At 46.0% G+C, this 18649-nt stretch overlaps 1 protein-coding gene across 2 annotated transcripts in view; it reads left to right on the top strand.

Annotated features, from left to right (window-relative positions):
• SLC2A9 (solute carrier family 2 member 9) overlaps positions 1-18649 on the top strand; it is a 741777-nt gene that overhangs the window by 664884 nt on the left and 58244 nt on the right. For both annotated transcript variants that reach the window (XM_073648512.1, XM_073648502.1), the window contains exon 12: positions 16780-16907. In XM_073648512.1, the coding sequence (XP_073504613.1) occupies positions 16780-16907 (128 nt within the window). The remainder of the gene's footprint in view (positions 1-16779; positions 16908-18649) is intronic.

Below are 18649 nucleotides of genomic sequence, written 5' to 3'. Positions count from 1 at the left end.
CCTGTTTTTCTGCCCTTGTTGTCTATAGAGTTTAGTGGAGATCAACTAGTGCTCATCTCATCCCTTCCCTAGCCTTAGCCATACTGCAGGGACAGTCAGGGCGAGGCACGCATTCGGCGATTGGTGAAGAACCAATATAGGGACGGTAGTTGAGACAGGGTGACGCTAGACCAGATTAGGAGGTCTCCACTCCCCCCTTTCCCTAGTGCCTGGGCTCCCTTTTCCTCTTCCCTCTGTGTTTCACTAAGTCTTTCCCACACCTTGCATGACAGAAATAAACCAGCCGAACTTTTAAATAGAAATGGTTCCTGTGATACCTCATATCGCTCCCAAGTGAGTTGCATTGTTACATTGGGCAAAAACAGATGCCACATGGATGTCATACAAAACACAGAAATATGGATGACACATGGAAGGCATACAGATGGAATAAAAATTACAATAAGGATGAAAATTGTCCATTTTTCTGGCTAAAAAATAGACAATTTTACATATGCTTAAACTTTCTCATATACATGTACATTAATTGTTTATTTTGATCACTAGCCATATATTTGTAACTGCTGACTTATATTTGTAAGTCAGCAGTTAAAGTAGCAACCAAAGTTTGGATTAGTTACGCACCCTTCCATGCTCCGGGAATGCCTCTCTGCCTCCGCTCGGCTCTTTTTTGTCAACATGTAGTATTGACCTCATGACTCCAGCACATGAGACCACTGCAGCCAATCAATGGGCTTAGCGGAATGACCACTAAGCATAGTGATTGATTGCAGAGGTCACATGCACTATAGTTGTGATATCACCGCCATGCCCTGTCAATGAAGACCAGTGCAGTTGCCAAGAGGTATTGCTGAAACATGGGAGAGAGGACAACTGCTGAGTCTGTGATTATCAACCAGCTCAAGTAAACCAAAAATCCTTTTAAGATATCTTCTGAATATAGCCGCCTTAAATTATGTAAATGTGGCAGCATTAAAAGAGAACAGTTATAAAAAATAACTCTCCTCCAAATGGGAAAAAGTTCTTCGTAAATCACAATTTTGCAAAAATATTCAGAAATTATCGCAAGCTGATAAAATGACAAAATCTTTGTAAGCACTTTAGTCCTAATTTCATTTTTTTGTAAACCAAGCCCCTTGTGGTCTAAAAATAAAAGAATACACTAATCTACTGATCTCCCAGAAATTCTTCTGTAGTGGTCTCCTTGCTTCCTTTCGTGGTGGGGATGGTCTGTGACCATTGATGCCTATCAGTTACAGCTGTGGTAGGTAAGTATAGATTTTTTATTTTGCTGGGTAAAAAAATGACTGGACAAACCCTTCTATGAATTCATGACTAATTTTAATATAAATCTTCTTGAAAGTCCTTTTTGAAGTCCTACTTAAAGGGGTTGTCCGGCCTTAGGCTACAAGACTACAGTGAATCCTTGTGTGCACTACACGCTGTCAGGTATTCTGTCGACACCGGAAGTGGCAGAATTATGACAGGGCCCCCAATGCAAAATCTGTAATCAGACCCTTATGTGGCAGAAGGGTCTTTAAACCCCTTAAGGCAGAGGTCCCCAACCTTTTTTGCACCAGGGACCGGCTTTAAGCAAGACCAGTTTTCCATGGCCCGGTGGGGGTGGGGGCGGGGCTTTGGTCATATGGGGGTGGGGTTATGGAGGGGTGGAGCTGTATGGAGAGGATGCTGGCGGGACCTCGGTGTACAGCGCTGCTAAGTAGCAGCATTGTACATTGAGCGTCAGTGTATACAGCGCTGCTGCTTAGCAGCGCTACACACTGAACACCGGTACCGGGAGCCGCGTCACTGAAGCCAGTCTGCTGCCCCAGCACGCCCCACATAACATGTTCTGCCGGGGGCGTGTCAGTGAGGAGAGCCTGCCGCCCCACCCCGTCAGGAACACACCATGCTGTGCAGGAGGGCCGCGTCACTAAGACCCGCCCCGTGACGTACAACAGGTACCATGCTGTGCTGTGGAGGGCTGCGTCACTAAGACCCGCCCGACGCCCCACCCCGTCCTGCATAATGTTCTCTGCCGGGAGCTGCGAGCTGTCACGGCTATGGCAGAAAACATTATAAATCCACACAGAGCGAGCTCTGACCAGGCGCAGGGCCGCGGAGCTAGCTGTCAGCGGCGCCGCGGACCGGCTGAAAAACCCCAACGGCCCGGTCCTGGTCCGCGGACCGGCGGTTGGGGACCTCTGCCTTAAGGCATCATGGCTCAGATGCCAGTGCTCCCTCTGTACTCCCCATAGCTAAAGCCCCTGGGAGGATTCTCTGACCGCAATCTTTATAGACTACAGATGACATATTTCTGCAAGAATTCCTGCAACATCTTTAGTATTGTGTGCATCACTGACATGCTAGTGAATAGAACAAGAAAAGTACATAAAAGTAGGAGATCTCAGGGGGCCCGCACGCCTTCAGACCGCCACTTAATGCTCTCTTGATAGGTAAGTCTATTAAGTAACGCGTGTAGAAGTCACTTTCTCGCATTAATTATTATGCTGATTCCATTTATAGAGTTCCATTCGTTTAATAATACAGCCGGTCAAGAGTCCGGTCTATGGATGGATTCTCTTTTCCTTTGTTCCTTTTAGCCATCACTTTGTTAAATACATTGTATCGTAGAGTAAAACACCATGTGATATTTTCAGCCTGACATTGCGTAACTGTGTATCTACGACACTACAGTAATGCAGAAAAAAGGGACAATACAGCAACTAATTTCATCTGAGAGCTGATGAAATAGACAAGCAGGTTCAGTTCTTATTGTATAATGAAAAAAGTCGTAAAAATTTCCCAATTTATAATCTGTATCATGCAAATTGCCTCTTCAGAGAAAAAGAGGACTTGTACTCTATAGCGCCACCTATTGGAAGCAGCAATCCTACAAGTCACAATCAACCCTTTAACGAGTCGTGCAATATGACTTAGGATAAAAGCCAAATCAGAATCTCAATTTGCAGACACTGTGTTTCAGGCTGTTGGCCCTCATCAGTGCAAAGTATGAGATCTGATTTGGCTAGGTGAGAGGCTCTGGACTGAGGTCTAAGGGGTAACGTTTCTCCTTATGGAGAGTGACACACCAGCTCTGGCACGTCAAGGTAAGGAGGCTTTTTCGCCATGCAATGCTCCTCTGGGAAATTTAATATGCAAATTGCCTCTTCAGAGAAAAAGAGGACTTGTACTCTATAGCGCCACCTATAGGAAGCAGTAGTACTGTATCAGTAACTCAGTTTTCAAGATCTCTGCTCGCTGTTATTTAAATAAAAACCTATATCTAAACGTTCAAAGCTCATGTGATGGATACAGAGGCGTACGGATCATTATATGGGCAGTCAGTGATGTGACTTATCAGAACCGTGCACACAGTAAGTATCTAGGTTTCTATGAAATGATGGCAGGATCTTGAAAACTGTAAGAAATTGATGTAGAAAGTATACAGTGGTGTGAAAAAGTGTTTCCCCCCTTCCTGATGTCTTATTCTTTTGCATGTTTGTCACACTTAAATGTTTCAGATCACAAAACAAATTTAAATATTAGACAAAGATAACACAAGTAACCACAAAATGCAATTTTTAAATGAAGGTCTTTATTATTAAGGGAAAAAGAAATCCAAACCTACAGGGCCCTGTGTGAAAAAAGTGTCATCCCCCTTAAAACATAAATTAACTGTGGTTTATCACATCTTTGGGAAGCTGAGTTCAATTTCCCTAGCCACACACAGGCCTGATTACTGCCATATCTGTTCTCAATCAAGAAATCACTTAAATAGGACTTGCCTGACAAAATTAAGTAGACGAAAAGATCCTCAAAAGCTAGACATCATGCTGCCATCCAAAGAAATTCATGAACAAATAAGAAACAAAGTAATTGAGATCTATCAGTCTGGAAAAGGTGTTAAAGCCATTTCTAACCAAAATGAAAGTGAAGTGTCAGTAAGAAGAGAACAAGCTGGCTGGGTGTGGTGAAGTACAGGGGATCAGGAACAACGAGGACAAGCTACAGGACAGTTCTCATTAAACCGCTTAGTAAGGGAAGTCCATCATTGTCGAGCTGCAACGCAGCGCAGTAGCGTGCCGGAAATGAAAACAGCCTTGTATAGAAGGTGGATCCAGGACAGTCAGGTATCGGGAACAGTAGGGTGGAAGCAGGAACTCCCTTACATCGAGGTTCCAGGGAAATGGAGTTACCCTTAGGGCTGAGTCGTTCCGCAGTAGTGTTTAATGTAAAGACTGTCTCTGTGTCTGTAAGCACTGAAAACGTGCCATTGCATGTGGGAGAAGATAATGAAGCGTGTGCCATATGTGATGCCCTGTATTTGACCTCAAGTAACAGTAAAATGGTTGTTGATTTTAAGAGCTGGTGTGGTTCCTTCATTCTGGAGTCCAAACGGACTGGCAATGCGTCTGGTGAGAAAGAGGTGAGTACCCTCCAATGAAGCAGTGCAACCCACACACAACCAGGAACCCAACGGGCCAGGGTGCCAAACAAACAACACTCGCCCATGACTACTATCTTGTGCCCCATTACATTATTCCAAAACAAACAAAGGAAATGAACATGTGTATAGCAAAACATGTGGAATTGCAATAATTTTGTTGGAGAAATACTTCATTTTCTGGAACAATTTCAATGGTGCCAAAACTTTCGGCCATGACTGTATCTTATTATTATAAAAAATAAATATTTATTTAATATTTATCTTCTTACCTGCCATTAATCCGAGAGGGGATTTCGTATATCCATGAGATTCACTCAGAGAGAGACTAATGTTTTAATACTTTAGTCACTTCTCGTGTGTATCACAGGGCTCTGTAATACTTTAGTGCACTTTTGTAGTATTTTTATATTGGGGTTATTTAAATGAATAATTAAAAGTTAAGTTTTATGGTTATTCCTTCTCAATGTAAAACCACTCACTGGCATCGGTGGTAAAGTGGTCATGCGTGGTGGACGGCCTGACATCGCCGAGACCATGTAATCAGTGACTGGTGAGGACGACTTGCATCTCAGCAGCAGGAAGAATTTCCAAGGACTATATTTCTTTTTCCATTTTTCACATTTCACCTCCCTTAGACAACCCAAAAATCCCACAACTTATATAATTTATGTTATACTGAGCCGGAGTTACAGCCTGTGGTCCAAAAAAGCAGTTTGGTTAATATAAGATGGAACTAAGAATCAGTACAACATGTGTAACACAGGCAGATCAATAGACAGATATGTAGATAGAAAGAGTTAAAGCAGCTCAAGCCTCAAAAATAGATAAGTGATACTAGTCTATGGGTTGTGGCCCCAAACTATACAAAATTAGGAAAGATAAGCAGCACACATAGTATAAGTTTTCAAAAGTGCAGTAAATTTTAATAAGTCAGACCTGGGCAAAGTGTGGCCCGCGAGTCAGTGTACCTGAAACAACAGCAGAGGCAGAGCGCCGAGAGAACGGGAGAGAGATTTGTATGTGGTGTTTTTTTTCATGTGTATGGGATGCTTGGCTGGACATGGGGAGGCTATGAAGGTCTCATGCTGGACATGGAAAGGCTATGGGGGTCTCATTACAGATGAGCGGTGTTCGACTAGAACTGTTCGCCAATCTCAAATTCGAGCTGTTTTGGGCGGTGTTCGAGTTGTTCGACGAACCCCAACAATTTGCAAAAAATTCGGCTGTTCGAGGTTATGTTCCATAACTGTTCATGCACCAAAAGCGTGTCCTGCATGTCTGGCGCTATTTAGAGCACCAATCATGCAGGGATTGTCTGCCACTCACTGTAATGCCACAGCCATGGTGGTTGTGGCATTACAGTGATTGCCCAAATCGATGGGAACAGTGCTCACAGTGAAACATGAAAAGCCGGCAATTCAGCAGCGGCATACACCGGTACCCGACAATTTAGAACAGAAAGAATAAAGCATTACACATAGATTAGATAGATAGAAACATGTCAGTCACCTATATAAGAAGTACAGTGACAGTGTTGATTACTGTACTTGCCATTTAGTTTAAAGGATTTATTTAAAAAAATAATAGTGTTTTCATGCACCGTCTCTTTAAAAAAGCCGGCCGGCAATTCAGCAGCGGCATACACCGGTACCCGACAGTTTAGAATAGAAGGAATAGAGAATCACACATAGATTAGATAGATAGAAACATGTCAGTCACATATATATGAAGTACAGTGACAGTGTTGATTACTGTACTTGTCATTTAGTGTTAAAATAAAGGATTTATTTAAAAAAAAATTGGCGTGGGGTTCCCATAATTATAGGCTCTAGCGGAGGTTAAGCAGACGGCTGGGGCAGATGTTTGAAGCCTGGGAAGGGGCTAATACCCACGGAGCTTCCCAGGCTACTAATATCAGCCCCCAGCTGAATACCTAGCCTTTACTAGCTATTAAAATGGGGGACCCCCCCAAAAAAAAATGACGTGGGGTCCCCCTTATTTTAATAGCTAGCAAAGGCTAGGCAGACAGCTGGGGGCTGATATTAATAGCCCAGGAAGGGTGCCATGAATATTGGCCCCCTCCCAGGCTAGAAACACCAGCCGTCAGCCGCCCCAGAAATGGCGCATCCATAGGATGCGCCAATTCTGGCACTTAGCCTCGCTCTTCCCACTGCCCTGTAACGGTGGCAGTGGGGTAATAGGGCTGGAGTTGATGTCAGCTTATAATGCCAGCTGACATCAAGCCCAGGTTAGTAATGGAGAGGCGTCTATAAGACACCCCCATTACTAACCCCATAGTGAAAGTTAAAAAAAAACACAAACACCCAGAATAAAGTCCTTTAATTGAAATAAAGACACAATTCTTTATTGTTCTAAATTAAACCATACTTACCATCACGCCCATTCCAGCTGAAGCCAATGTCTTCTGCAATAAAAATAAAATAATAAAGCAACATCATCCTTACCTTTCCATGGTTCCCACGACGGCTTCAGCTCTGCTACATTCACATAACAGGCTGGATCGCAGCAGAAAGCTGCCATCCAGCTTGCCATGCCGCACACACTGAGAAGCGCAGGCATGCTTGCGCTCCTCAGTGTCTCTCTGTGACGGCATCCAGATGAGCCGAGGTCATGTCCAATGAATTCAGCTCACCTCATACACGTCACTGACAGCGTGGGAAAATTCTCCTGCGCTTGCAGTGAGCGTGAGAGAATTTTCACGCTGAAGCGCTGAGTGCAGGATAATTTTTCCTCGGCTCATCTTGATGCCGTCACAGCCTGACACTGAGGAGCGCAAGCATGCCTGCGCTTCTCAGTGTCTGTGGGATGACAGGCTGGATGGCAGCTTTCTGCTGCCATCCCGCCTGTCATCTCGATGTAGCAGAGCTGGAGCTGTCCTGGGAACCATCGAAAGGTAAGGATGATGTTGCTTTATTATTTTTCTTTTATTGCAGGAGATCGTTGGCTTCAGCTGGAATGGGCGTGATGGTAAGTATGGTTTAATTTAGAACAATAAAGAATTGTGTGTTTATTTCAATTAAAGGACTTTATTCTGGGTGTTGTGTTTTTTTTAAATACTTTACTAAAAATTCATGGCGGTCATGTCTTATATTGGCGTGACCCCATGAATTTCGGGCTTAGGGCCAGCTGATAATGCCAAGCTGGCCCTAAACCCTTTATTACCCAGTGAGCCACCGCACCAGGGCCCTGGATGAGTTGGGTACAGCGCCAGAAGATGGCGCTTCTATGAACGCGCCATTTTCCGGGTTGGCTGCAGATTCCAGCCCCAGCTGCCTAGTTGTACCTGGCTGGACACAAAAATAGGGCGAAGCCCCACGTATTTTTTTTTTAAATTATTTCATGAAATTCATGAAATAATTAAGAAAAAAAGGGCTTCCCTATATTGTTGTGTCCAACCAGGTACAAATAGGCAGCTGGTGGTTGGGGGCAGCCCGTTCCTGCCTGCTGTACCTGGCTGGACACAAATATAGTGCGAAGCCCCACGTCAATTTTTTTTAAATTATTTCAGGAAATAACAATATAGGGAAGCCCTTTTTTTCTTAATTATTTCATGAATTTCATGAAATAATTTAAAAAAAAAATACGTGGGGCTTCGCCCTATTTTTGTGTCCAGCCAGGTACAACTAGGCAGCTGGAGGCTGGAATCTGCAGCGCAGGGAGGCCCAAGCTTTCTGGGCCCCACCCGCTGCAAATTGCAGTCTGCAGCCACCCCGGAAAATGGCGCATTCATAGAAGCGCCATCTTCTGGCGCTGTGCCCAACTCATCCAGGGCCCTGGTGTGGTGGCTCACTGGGTAATAAAGGGGTTAGGGCTAGCTTGGCATTATCAGCTGGCCCTAAGCCTGAAATTCATGGGGTCACGCCAATATTAGACATGGCCACCATGAATTTCTAGTAAAGTATTTAAAAAAAACACAACACCCAGAAAAAAGTCCTTTAATTGAAATAAACACACAATTCTTTATTTTTTTAAATTAAACCATACTTACCATCACGCCCATTCCAGCTGAAGCCAACGATCTCCTGCAATAAAAGAAAAATAATAAAGCAACATCATCCTTACCTTTCCATGGTTCCCACGACAGTTTCAGCTCTGCTACATCGAGATGACAGGCTGGACCGCAGCAGAAAGCTGCCATCCAGCCTGTCATCCCGCAGACACTGAGAAGCGCAGGCTTGCTTGCGCTCCTCAGTGTCAGGCTGTGACGGCATCTAGATGAGCCGAGGTCATGTCCAATGAACTCAGCTCACCTCATGCACATCACTGACAGGGTGGGAAAATTCTCCTGCGCTCAGCGCTTCAGCAGGAGAATTCTCTCACGCTCACCGCATGCGCAGGAGAATTCTCCCACGCTGTCAGTGACGTGCATGAGGTGAGCTGAGTTCATTGTCGACTCATCTGGATGCCGTCACAGCCAGACACTGAGGGGTTAGTAATGGGGGTGTCCAGGGGCGGACACAGACTGTACTGGGCCCCTGTGCAAGAAATTTTTGGGGCCCCCCCCTGCCCTTCATAAGGCAACAAAGTTATGTAAACATAACCCCCCCATGTGCATCTCTCATCCCCCCCCATGTGCATCTTTCATCGCCCCCCATGTGCATCTCTCATCCCCCCCATGTGCATCTCTCATCCCCCCCCATGTGCATCTCTCACCCCCCCCCATGTGCATCTCTCACCCCCCCCCATGTGCATCTCTCATCCCCCCCGTGCATCTCATCCCCCCCGTTCCTAGTTAATTAATTGTATTTAAAAAAAATAAAACTTGTTATACTTACCCCCATGCGATCCCTGCAGAATCCTGGCGCTCGTCCACGTCGCTGCCACCAGGTTCTCCTGACGTTCGGCCATGTGACGGCGGCACATACATAGCCAGCAGCTTTTGTTTTGGCCAAAAGATTTTTAAAGCCGCCACCACGATAAGGTAGACTCTTCTGGCCGGGCCCTACTCTAACCTATTAAAATTTTCTTAAAACATCCAATACTCTTTTTAGATATATTTTTATTTCGTTTTCTTTAAGGGAATGTGTCATATACATTTTTTTTTAAATGACCAATAATACCACATACAGGGAATACCGCCACACCATGACCAGACCACATATTACCACAACATAGTGACCGAATAATACCACACAGAAGGAAGAAAAACTGCCACACCATGACCAGACCACATATTACCACCACATTACTAATATTACCATAAGTGTCATTATACACGGGAGCTCTATACATGGTATGTATAATTTAAGTGTCCAGGTAATCTAGTGATCACCAGTGACATTATACACAGGAGCTCTGTATATAGTGTCAGTGTACAGGTAATACAGTGATCACCAGTGACATTATACACAGGAGCTCTGTATATAGTGTCAGTGTACAGGTAATACAGTGATCACCAGTGACATTATACACAGGAGCCCGGTACATAGTATATAGTGTAAGTGTACATGTAATACACTGACTCACTGGTGACGTCTCTAGGTGAAGTCCTTCAGCTACGCTTTTCTCCTTCATCCAGCACAGACCGCCATCACGTCTTCCAGCCAGGACTCGTCTCTGCATAAAATAACACAGTTATCTAGAGCACATTCCCCAACTTCTACATTACGCAGCTGAATACAGACGTGCACCCACCATTAATATATAGTTATTATGCCACCCACCATTCCAAATATAAATTGTAATCCACCACGGTGCCCCCATTAACTGTAAATAGGCACTTAATATATAATTTAATTAGAACCTCTACTCTTTCCACCAATTTGTTACCAGTTACACTCCTGCATCCGCAACGCCCCCTACTCTATACTTCCTGCTCCCCGCATTCATTATTTACATGCACCCCCTGCCCCAATTCATTATATCATGTCCGTGCTCTCCCCACCCCATCATCATTTACTCTCCCCCACCCCACATTCATTATGTGCAGCTCATTATCCCCCTACTCCCAATTCCCCCATGTGCAGCTCATTTTCTCCCAATTCCCCCATGTGCAGCTCTCATCCCCCCCATGTGCACATCTCTCATCCCCCTCCCCATGTGCATCTCTCATCCCCCCACATGTGCAGCTCTCACCACCCCCCCCATGTGCAGCTCTCTCATCCCCCACATGTGCACCTCTCTCATCCCCCTCCCCCACATGTGCACCTCTCTCATCCCCCTCCCCCACATGTGCACCTCTCATCCCCCTCCCCCCATGTGCATCTCCCATTCCCCCCCCATGTGCACCTCTCTCATCCCCCTACCCCCATGTGCATCTCCCATTCCCCCCCCATGTTCATCTCCCATTCCCCCCCCCATATGTGCATCTCCCATTTCCCCCCCCCTCCATATGTGCATCTCCCATTTCACCCCCCCATATGTGCATCTCCCATTTCCCCCCCCATATGTGCATCTCCCATTTCCCCCCCCATATGTGCATCTCCCATTTCCCCCCCCCATATGTGCATCTCCCATTCCCCTTCCCCCCCATGTGCATCTCCCATCCCCCCTCCCCCATATGTGCATCTCCCATTCCCCTTCCCCCCCATGTGCATCTCCCATTTCCCCCCACTCCTAGTTAATTGTATTTAAAAAAAAAAAATAAAACTTGTTATACTTACCCCCATGCGATCCCTGCAGAATCCTGGCGCTCGTCCAAATCGCTGACACCAGGTTCTCCTGACTTCCGGTCATGTGACGGCGCGGTCACATGACCGGAAGTCAGGGGAATCATAAAGGCGCTGCCGCAGCAGAGCAGCGCAGCGCTGATGTCCCGGACCCGGCGCTTAGCATGGGGCCGGGGGCCCCATGAGGAGAGAGACGCACAAGAGGGGGGGCTCCGAGGGGGCCCCTACCGGCCGGGCCCCATACTGGAGTCAGGGCAGTCATGCCCTGATGGCGGCCCTGCTGGAGGCTGGAGGGGCCCCCTCTCCCTCGGGGCCCCCGTTCAATGAACCGGCTGCACGGTCGGTAGTTCCGCCCCTGGGGGTGTCTTATAGACGCCTCTCCATTACTAACCTGGGCTTGATGTCAGCTGGCATTATAAGCTGACATCAACCCCAACCCAAAAACAGGGGGGACCCCACAACATTTTTTTGGGGGGGTCCCCCATTTTAATAGCTAGTAAAGGCTAGGTATTCAGCTGGGGGCTGATATTAGTAGCCTGGGAAGCTCCATGGGTATTACCCCCTTCCCAGGCTTCAAGCATCTGCCCCAGCCATCTGCTTAACCTCCGCTAGAGACTAAAATTTAGGGGGAACCCCACGCCAATTTTTTTTTTAATAAATCCTTTCTTTTAACACTAAATGACAAGTACAGTAACCAACACTGTCACTGTACTTCTTATATATGTGACTGACATGTTTCTATCTATCTAAACTATGTGTGATGCTCTATTCCTTCTTGTCTAAATTATCGGGTACCGGTGTATGCCGCTGCTGAATTGCCGGCCGGCTTTTTTAAAGAGAGCGTCTTCTGAGCAGTCTGCCAGCTTTTGGACACCTTTGAAGGTGTTTTCTATGTATTTCTATGTGTTTTTGTTTGCCTGCCATTGGTTTTAACGGTGTTCGACGGTGTTCTAAGGTGTTCGACGAACAGTTCCTCGAACATCCCGGTGTTCGACGAACCGAACCGAACCCGAACACTACGGGGCTGGCTCAACACTAGGTCTCATCCTGGATATGGGGAGGCTATAGGGCTCTGATGCTGGACGTGGGGAGGCTATGGGATCTAATGCTAACATGGGGAGGCTATGGGGCTCTCATGGTGGACATGGGGAGGTTATGGGGCTCCCATGCTAGACATGGGGAGGCTATGGGGTCTAATGCTGGACATGGGGAGGCTGTGGGGGTTTCATACTGGACATGGAGAGGCTGTGGGGGTCTCATGCTGGACATGGGGAGGCTATAGGGCTCTCATGCTGGACAATTTGAAGCTAGGGTGTTCTCATGCTGGACATAGGGAGACTGTGGTGCTCTCATGCTGGACATGGGGAGGCTATGGGGCTCTCATGCTGGACATGGGGAGGCTAGGGTGTTCTCATGCTGGACATGGGGAGACTGTGGTGCACTCATGCTGGACTTGTGTAGGCTGTGGGGCTCTCATGCTGGACATGGGGAGGCTGTGGGGGTTTCATGCTGGACATGGAGAGGCTGTGGGGGTCTCATGCATTACATGGGGAGGCTATGGGGCTCTCATGCTGGACATGGGGAGGCTAGGGTGTTCTCATGCTGGACATGGGGAGACTGTGGTGCTCTCATGCTGGACATGGGGAGACTATGGGGCTCTCATGCGGGACATGGGGAGACTGTGGTGCTCTCATGCTGGACATGGGGAGGCTGTGTGGCTCTCATGCTGGACATGTGCAGGCTGTTGGGCTCTCATGCTGGACATGTGTAGGCTGTGGGGCTCTCATGCTGGACATGTGTAGGCTGTGTGGCTCTCATGCTGGACATGGGGAGGCTGTGGGTGTTCTCATGCTGGACATGGGGAGACTGTGGTGCTCTCATGCTGGACATAGGGAGGCTGTGTGGCTCTCATGCTGGACATGGGGAGGCTGTGTGGCTCTCATGCTGTACATGTGTAGGCTGTGGGGCTCTCATGCTGGACATGGGGAGACTGTGATGCTCTCATGCTGGACATGGGGAGGCTATGGGGCTCTCATGCTGGACATGTGTAGGCTGTGTGGCTCTCATGCTGGACATGTGTAGGCTGTGGAGCTCTCATGCTGGACATGGGGAGGCTGTGTGGCTCTCATGCTGGACATGTGTAGGCTGTGGGGCTCTCATGCTGGACATGGGGAGGCTGTGGCGCTCTCATGCTGGACATGGGCAGGCTGGGGGGCTCTCATGCAAGACATGGGGAGGCTATGTGAGTCTTATGCTGTATAGGGGGCTGTGTGGGGGGCTGTTACGGTATATAGGGGGTTGTGTGGGGGCTCGTACAATATATAGAAGGGGTTGTATGCTGGCTCAGACTGTATATAGGGGTGTCAGCATACTTAATTCTGCTCAATATTAAGTGATACAATTAATATTAATATAAAATAATTATAATTAATATGTTAATATTAATATTGAGCAGAATTTATTTCAGCCTATTGGTTCGGCCCTTCACAACAGTCATGATCTCTCATGTGACCCCTCTGGAAAATTAATTGCCCACCCCTCGTTTATGTCAGCCATTTCAGTCATCTTAAAATTTCAAGGCTATAGTCAATTTAAGCACACTCCATTTTTTAGATATTTGCTTTCATCTCCGCTCTCTGGCTTTCTTAATTGTAAAGTGCTGCGGAAAAAGTTGGCGCTATATAAATAAAAATTATTATTATTATTATACAAATTTCCTCATTTACAACAACAGTGAAGTTACACAGTGCAGATTAGATAGTGGGAAAGAGGGGGGGGCATCGAAATCTTTATGGAGGTAAGATCAAACAAATTGTGCTTGATCAGAGTGTAGATAAGGAAAGAAGCATACATTGCAGAGGGACAGGGAAATCTTACACTTTCTAGCTTCAGTATCTGTTACAACAAGATAAAAGGAATCCATTGTAGACTTTTAAATGGGAGCGCAGTTTAAGAATAAAGTTCTGTTGATACATACGTGTTTGTGAAGGCACGGACATACTAGAGTCCCAAAACTAACATGCAATGTAAAAAAAAAAGAAAGAAACTAGAACAAGATTAAGAACCACTTAACAAGAGGTCTGAAAATAAACAAAGATGATAGCCTTAAAGGGGTTGTATCATGTTATTATTATTATTTATTATTATAGCGCCAATAATTCCATGGTGCATTACATGTGAAAAAGGGGTATACGTATCAAACAGCAAGTACAGTAGTTGTTTGAACAAAAACAAGTCACTGACTGGTACAGGAGGTGAGAGGACCCTGCCCGCGAGAGCTCACAATCTAGAAGGGGTGGTGAGGATACAGTAGGTGAGGGCACAGCTGGTCATGCAGTGAGGGTTACTGCAGGTTGTAGGCTTGTCGGAAGAGGTAAGTCTTCAGGTTCTTTTTGAAGGTTTCCACGGTAGGCGAGAGTCTGACATGTTGGGGTAGAGAGTTCCAGAGTAGGAGGATGCATGAGAGAAATCTTGTATGCGATTGTGGGAAGAAGAGAGAAGAGGGGAGTAGAGAAGGAGATCCTGTGAGGATCGGAGGTAGCGTGCAGGTAAGAACCGGGAGACTAGATCACATATGTATGGAGGAGACAGGTTGTGGGTGGCTAGGTATGCCAAGATTAGGGTATTGAACTTGAGTCTTTGGGCAATGGGGAGCCAGTGCAGGGATTGGCAGAGGGGAGAGGCAGGGGAATAGCGGGGGGGACCAGTGGATTAATCGGGCAGCAGAGTTTAGGCTAGATTGCAGGGGTGCGAGAGTAGTAGAAGGGAGGCCACAGAGCAAGAGGTTGCAGTAGTCGAGGCGAGAGATGATGAGGGCATGTACTAGTGTTTTTGCAGATTCATGGTTGAGGAATGTATGGATCCAGGAAATATTTTTGAGTTGGAGTCGGCATGAAGTGGAAAGGGCTTGGATATGAGATTTGAAGGAGAGATCAGAGTCAAGGGTTACCCCGAGGCAGTGAGCTTGCGGGACTGGGGAGCGTGGACAGCCATTGACTTTGATAGATAGGTCAGGTGGGGGGGGTTGAGTGAGATGGTGGAAAGATGATGAATTCAGTTTTACCCATATTAAGTTTTAGGAATCCAGCAGAGAAGAAAGATGAAATATCCGACAGACATTGTGGGATTCTGGTTAGTAAGGAGGTGACATCAGGTCCAGAGAGGTAGATCTGTGTGTCATCAGCATAGAGCTGTGAGACTCTATGAGCTGTTCCAGGCCAAAGGTGTAGATGGAGAAGAGGAGGGGTCCTAGAACTGAACCTTGGGGGACACCGACAGATAGGGGGCGAGATAAGGAGGTGGTGTGTGAGTGGGAGACGCTGAATGTCCGAACTGTTAGGTATGAAGAGATCCAACATAGGGCCAAGTCTGTGATGCCGAGAGATGAGAGAGTCTGTAGTAAGAGGGAATGGTCCACTGTGTCAAAAGCAGAGGACAGGTCCAAGTGGAGGAGGACTGAGTAGTGTCGGCGGAATGGTGAGGTCGGAAGCCAGATTGTAAGCAATCAAAGAGGGTGCAGGAAGAGAGGTGGGAGAACAGTTCAAAATGGACGTGTTGTTCCAGTAGTTTTGAGGCATAAGGGAGAAGTCAAATGGGGCGATAGCTAGGCAGAGAGGATGGGTCAAGGGAGGGCTTTTTGAGGATGGGTGTGATCGAGGCATGTTTGAAGCATGAAGGAAAGATGCCAGTTATTAGTGATGGGTTGAAGAGGTGAGTTATTAAGTTATCCTCTTTTACTGGGACCCCAACTTATCCTGAGAACGGGACTCTGAATTCATTCTCTATACGAGTACCAGAGCTAGCTAAGTAAAGTGAATGAAGCAGCGGGGTGCATGCTTGACCTTCGCTCCATTCAGACAAGACTGTACAGAGACCCATTTTTGGGATCATTGGGGGTGCCAAGTGATTGAATAACCAGCGATCAGTATGTTATTCCCTAACCTACTAACACTAAGCCGTCCATAATCTGTCTCTTCCGTATATCTCCGAACTAATCTCCCGATATCTACCCTCACGTAATCTCCAGTCCTCCCAAGACCTCCTTCTTTTCTCCACACTCATTCACCCAATTGCCTCCATGACTTCTCCCGATTATCCCCCATCCTCTGGAATTCTGTGCCCCATCATGTCCACCACACTCGGAATCTTCAGACGAAACCTGAAAACCAATCTCTTCAAGAACGTTTATAGCCTATAATGAACCTTCTGCCATCTCACCACAACTGGAGCTGCCGCAACCCCCCAACCTACTGTCTCCTTCCCCATTACCCTGTAGATTGTAGGCCGTGAGCACAAGGTCCTCTCCCTTCTGTACCAGTATGTCATTGTTAGTCTGTTCACTGTAATCTATATTCATATTTTGTCTGTAACCCCTTCTCATGTACAACACCAAAGAATCAATGGTGCTCTAAAAATAAATAATGATCTTAATAATAACCTTTCAATATGGGATATCTTATAAACTTGATGAAAACCCATGAAACATACAGTAACTTTTTTTTTAACTCAAGGTAATCATTAACATGTATGCAAATATTTTTGTCCATGGCAATGATGTCTAAGTTGAAAAAGTTGACAACTTCTTTTATCAGTTACTAGATGAGAAAATACATAATATATAACTTTTATTCCATGTGTAGTGTTCTGCTTCAGATTTGCATTTATAGCTAACTCATTAATCCATGTCTTTTCTTATTAAAGGAGGCATCCCTTTTGTCCTGGTAGCGGAGCTTTTTCAGCAGTCTCAGCGTCCTGCGGCTTTTATGATAGCTGGGTCCGTCAACTGGATCAGCAACTTTGCTGTTGGACTTCTCTTCCCTTTAATCCAGGTAAATATAATTTAGCAAGTTTATGCATGCATGAGATACTGTAGACTCGAAAGCTACATAAAATATCAATCAGCAGTTTGTTCGACCTAGAAATAAAACTAAAATAAAGTTTTTCTCAAGCTATAATCCATACTCCCAGAAAGAACAGATAAGAGCTGCGAAAGGCAGAACTACCAGGAGATTGCCTGTAGCATTGAGACAAAAAAGCCATTCAGATCATCAGAGCCTACAACAAGAATGATTGTGAGCTTAGATATTTGACCGACACAGAGTCACAAGGCTAACACATGGTCATCAGTAAGCGTCATCGGATCGTCAGTGGTCAGCAAGTAAAGGCATCACATGGAAAGAATCAGGAGGAACAGAGCAAAGGAGAAGAGGTCTAGTTATAAAATCAACATAGTGAATGGTCTGTTATATTCTCACTGGTACACATAAATCATTAGTGAATGTTACTAAGGCAAGGGCGCACTAAAGATACAAAAAATGGTTTGGTGGTTTCCTGTATCATACACTAGCCGCAGGCAACTATCATTTCCTTAATATGACCTCTGCTAGATGAAAGAAGTGCCCTCTGCAAACACTGTACTTAACACCAACATCACTCAGACCAATATCCATTATGTGCTAAAATCCTTTAACACTCATTTTGTAGGAACCAAAGGTCTCTCTTCACATTTATAACATTTACCGGTGAGCAGCAATTCAGACAAAATGGGTAATGTAATAGCAAAAGATGAAACGTGTCCTTCTCATCTATCCTGTGCAGTTTTGACATGTGCAAAAAATCTATATTAGGTAAAATTACTTGCATAAAGGATGATGGAGTAATTAATACCGTATATATAAAAAAATATATATTTATATACAGTGTTGTGAAAAAGTGTTTCCTGATATATTCCTGATATCTTATTCTTTTACATGTTTGTCATACTTAAGGCCCCGTCACACTTAGTGACGCTGCAACGATCCCGACAACGATACGACCTGTCAGGGATCGTTGCTGCGTCGCTATGTGGTCGCTGGTAAGCTGTCAAACAGGCAGGCTCACCAACGATCAGGGGAGCAGCGACATCGTGGAAAGAATCTTTCCACGATGTCCTGCTCCTGGTTACCAGCCTGCTGCTGAAGCAGGAGCAGGCTGGTAACCATGGTAAACATCGGGTTACTAGGGGCACAAGCGCACCTAGTAACCCGTTGTTTATCATGGTTACCACTCTGCTACAGTGAGCGGGAGGTTACCGCTCACTTTAGCAGGCTGGTAACCATGATAAACATCGGGTTACTAGGGGCACACGCACACCTAGTAACCCGATGTTTACCATGGTTACCACTCTGCTACAGTGAGCGGGAGGTTACCGCTCACTTTAGCAGGCTCGTAACCATGATAAACAACGGGTTACTAGGAGCGCGTGTGCCCCTAGTAACCCGATGTTTATCATGGTTACCAGCCTGATCGCTGCTCCCGCTGGTCACACACAGCGATGTGTGCTGACCAGTGGGAGGGCAACGACCAAAAAATGGTCTAGGACACTTTGCAGCGATCAGCGACCTCACAGAAGGGGCCTGATCGCTGCAAAGTGTCACACATAGCGACATCGCTGGTGAGGTCGCTGTTGCGTCACCAAAACCGTGACACAGCAGTGATCTCGCTAGCGATCTCGCTATGTGAGATGGGGGCTTTAAATGTTTCAGATCACAAGACAAATTTAAATATTAGACAAAGATAACACAAGTAAACA

Source organism: Phyllobates terribilis, unplaced genomic scaffold (genome assembly GCF_046119375.1).
Source record: "Phyllobates terribilis strain yellow unplaced genomic scaffold, ASM4611937v1 Scaffold_1__5_contigs__length_1240528914, whole genome shotgun sequence".
In the NCBI taxonomy this organism is placed as follows: domain Eukaryota; kingdom Metazoa; phylum Chordata; class Amphibia; order Anura; family Dendrobatidae; genus Phyllobates; species Phyllobates terribilis.
Note: the sequence above shows the minus strand (reverse complement) of the source record. Positions and strands in the feature narration are given on the sequence as shown.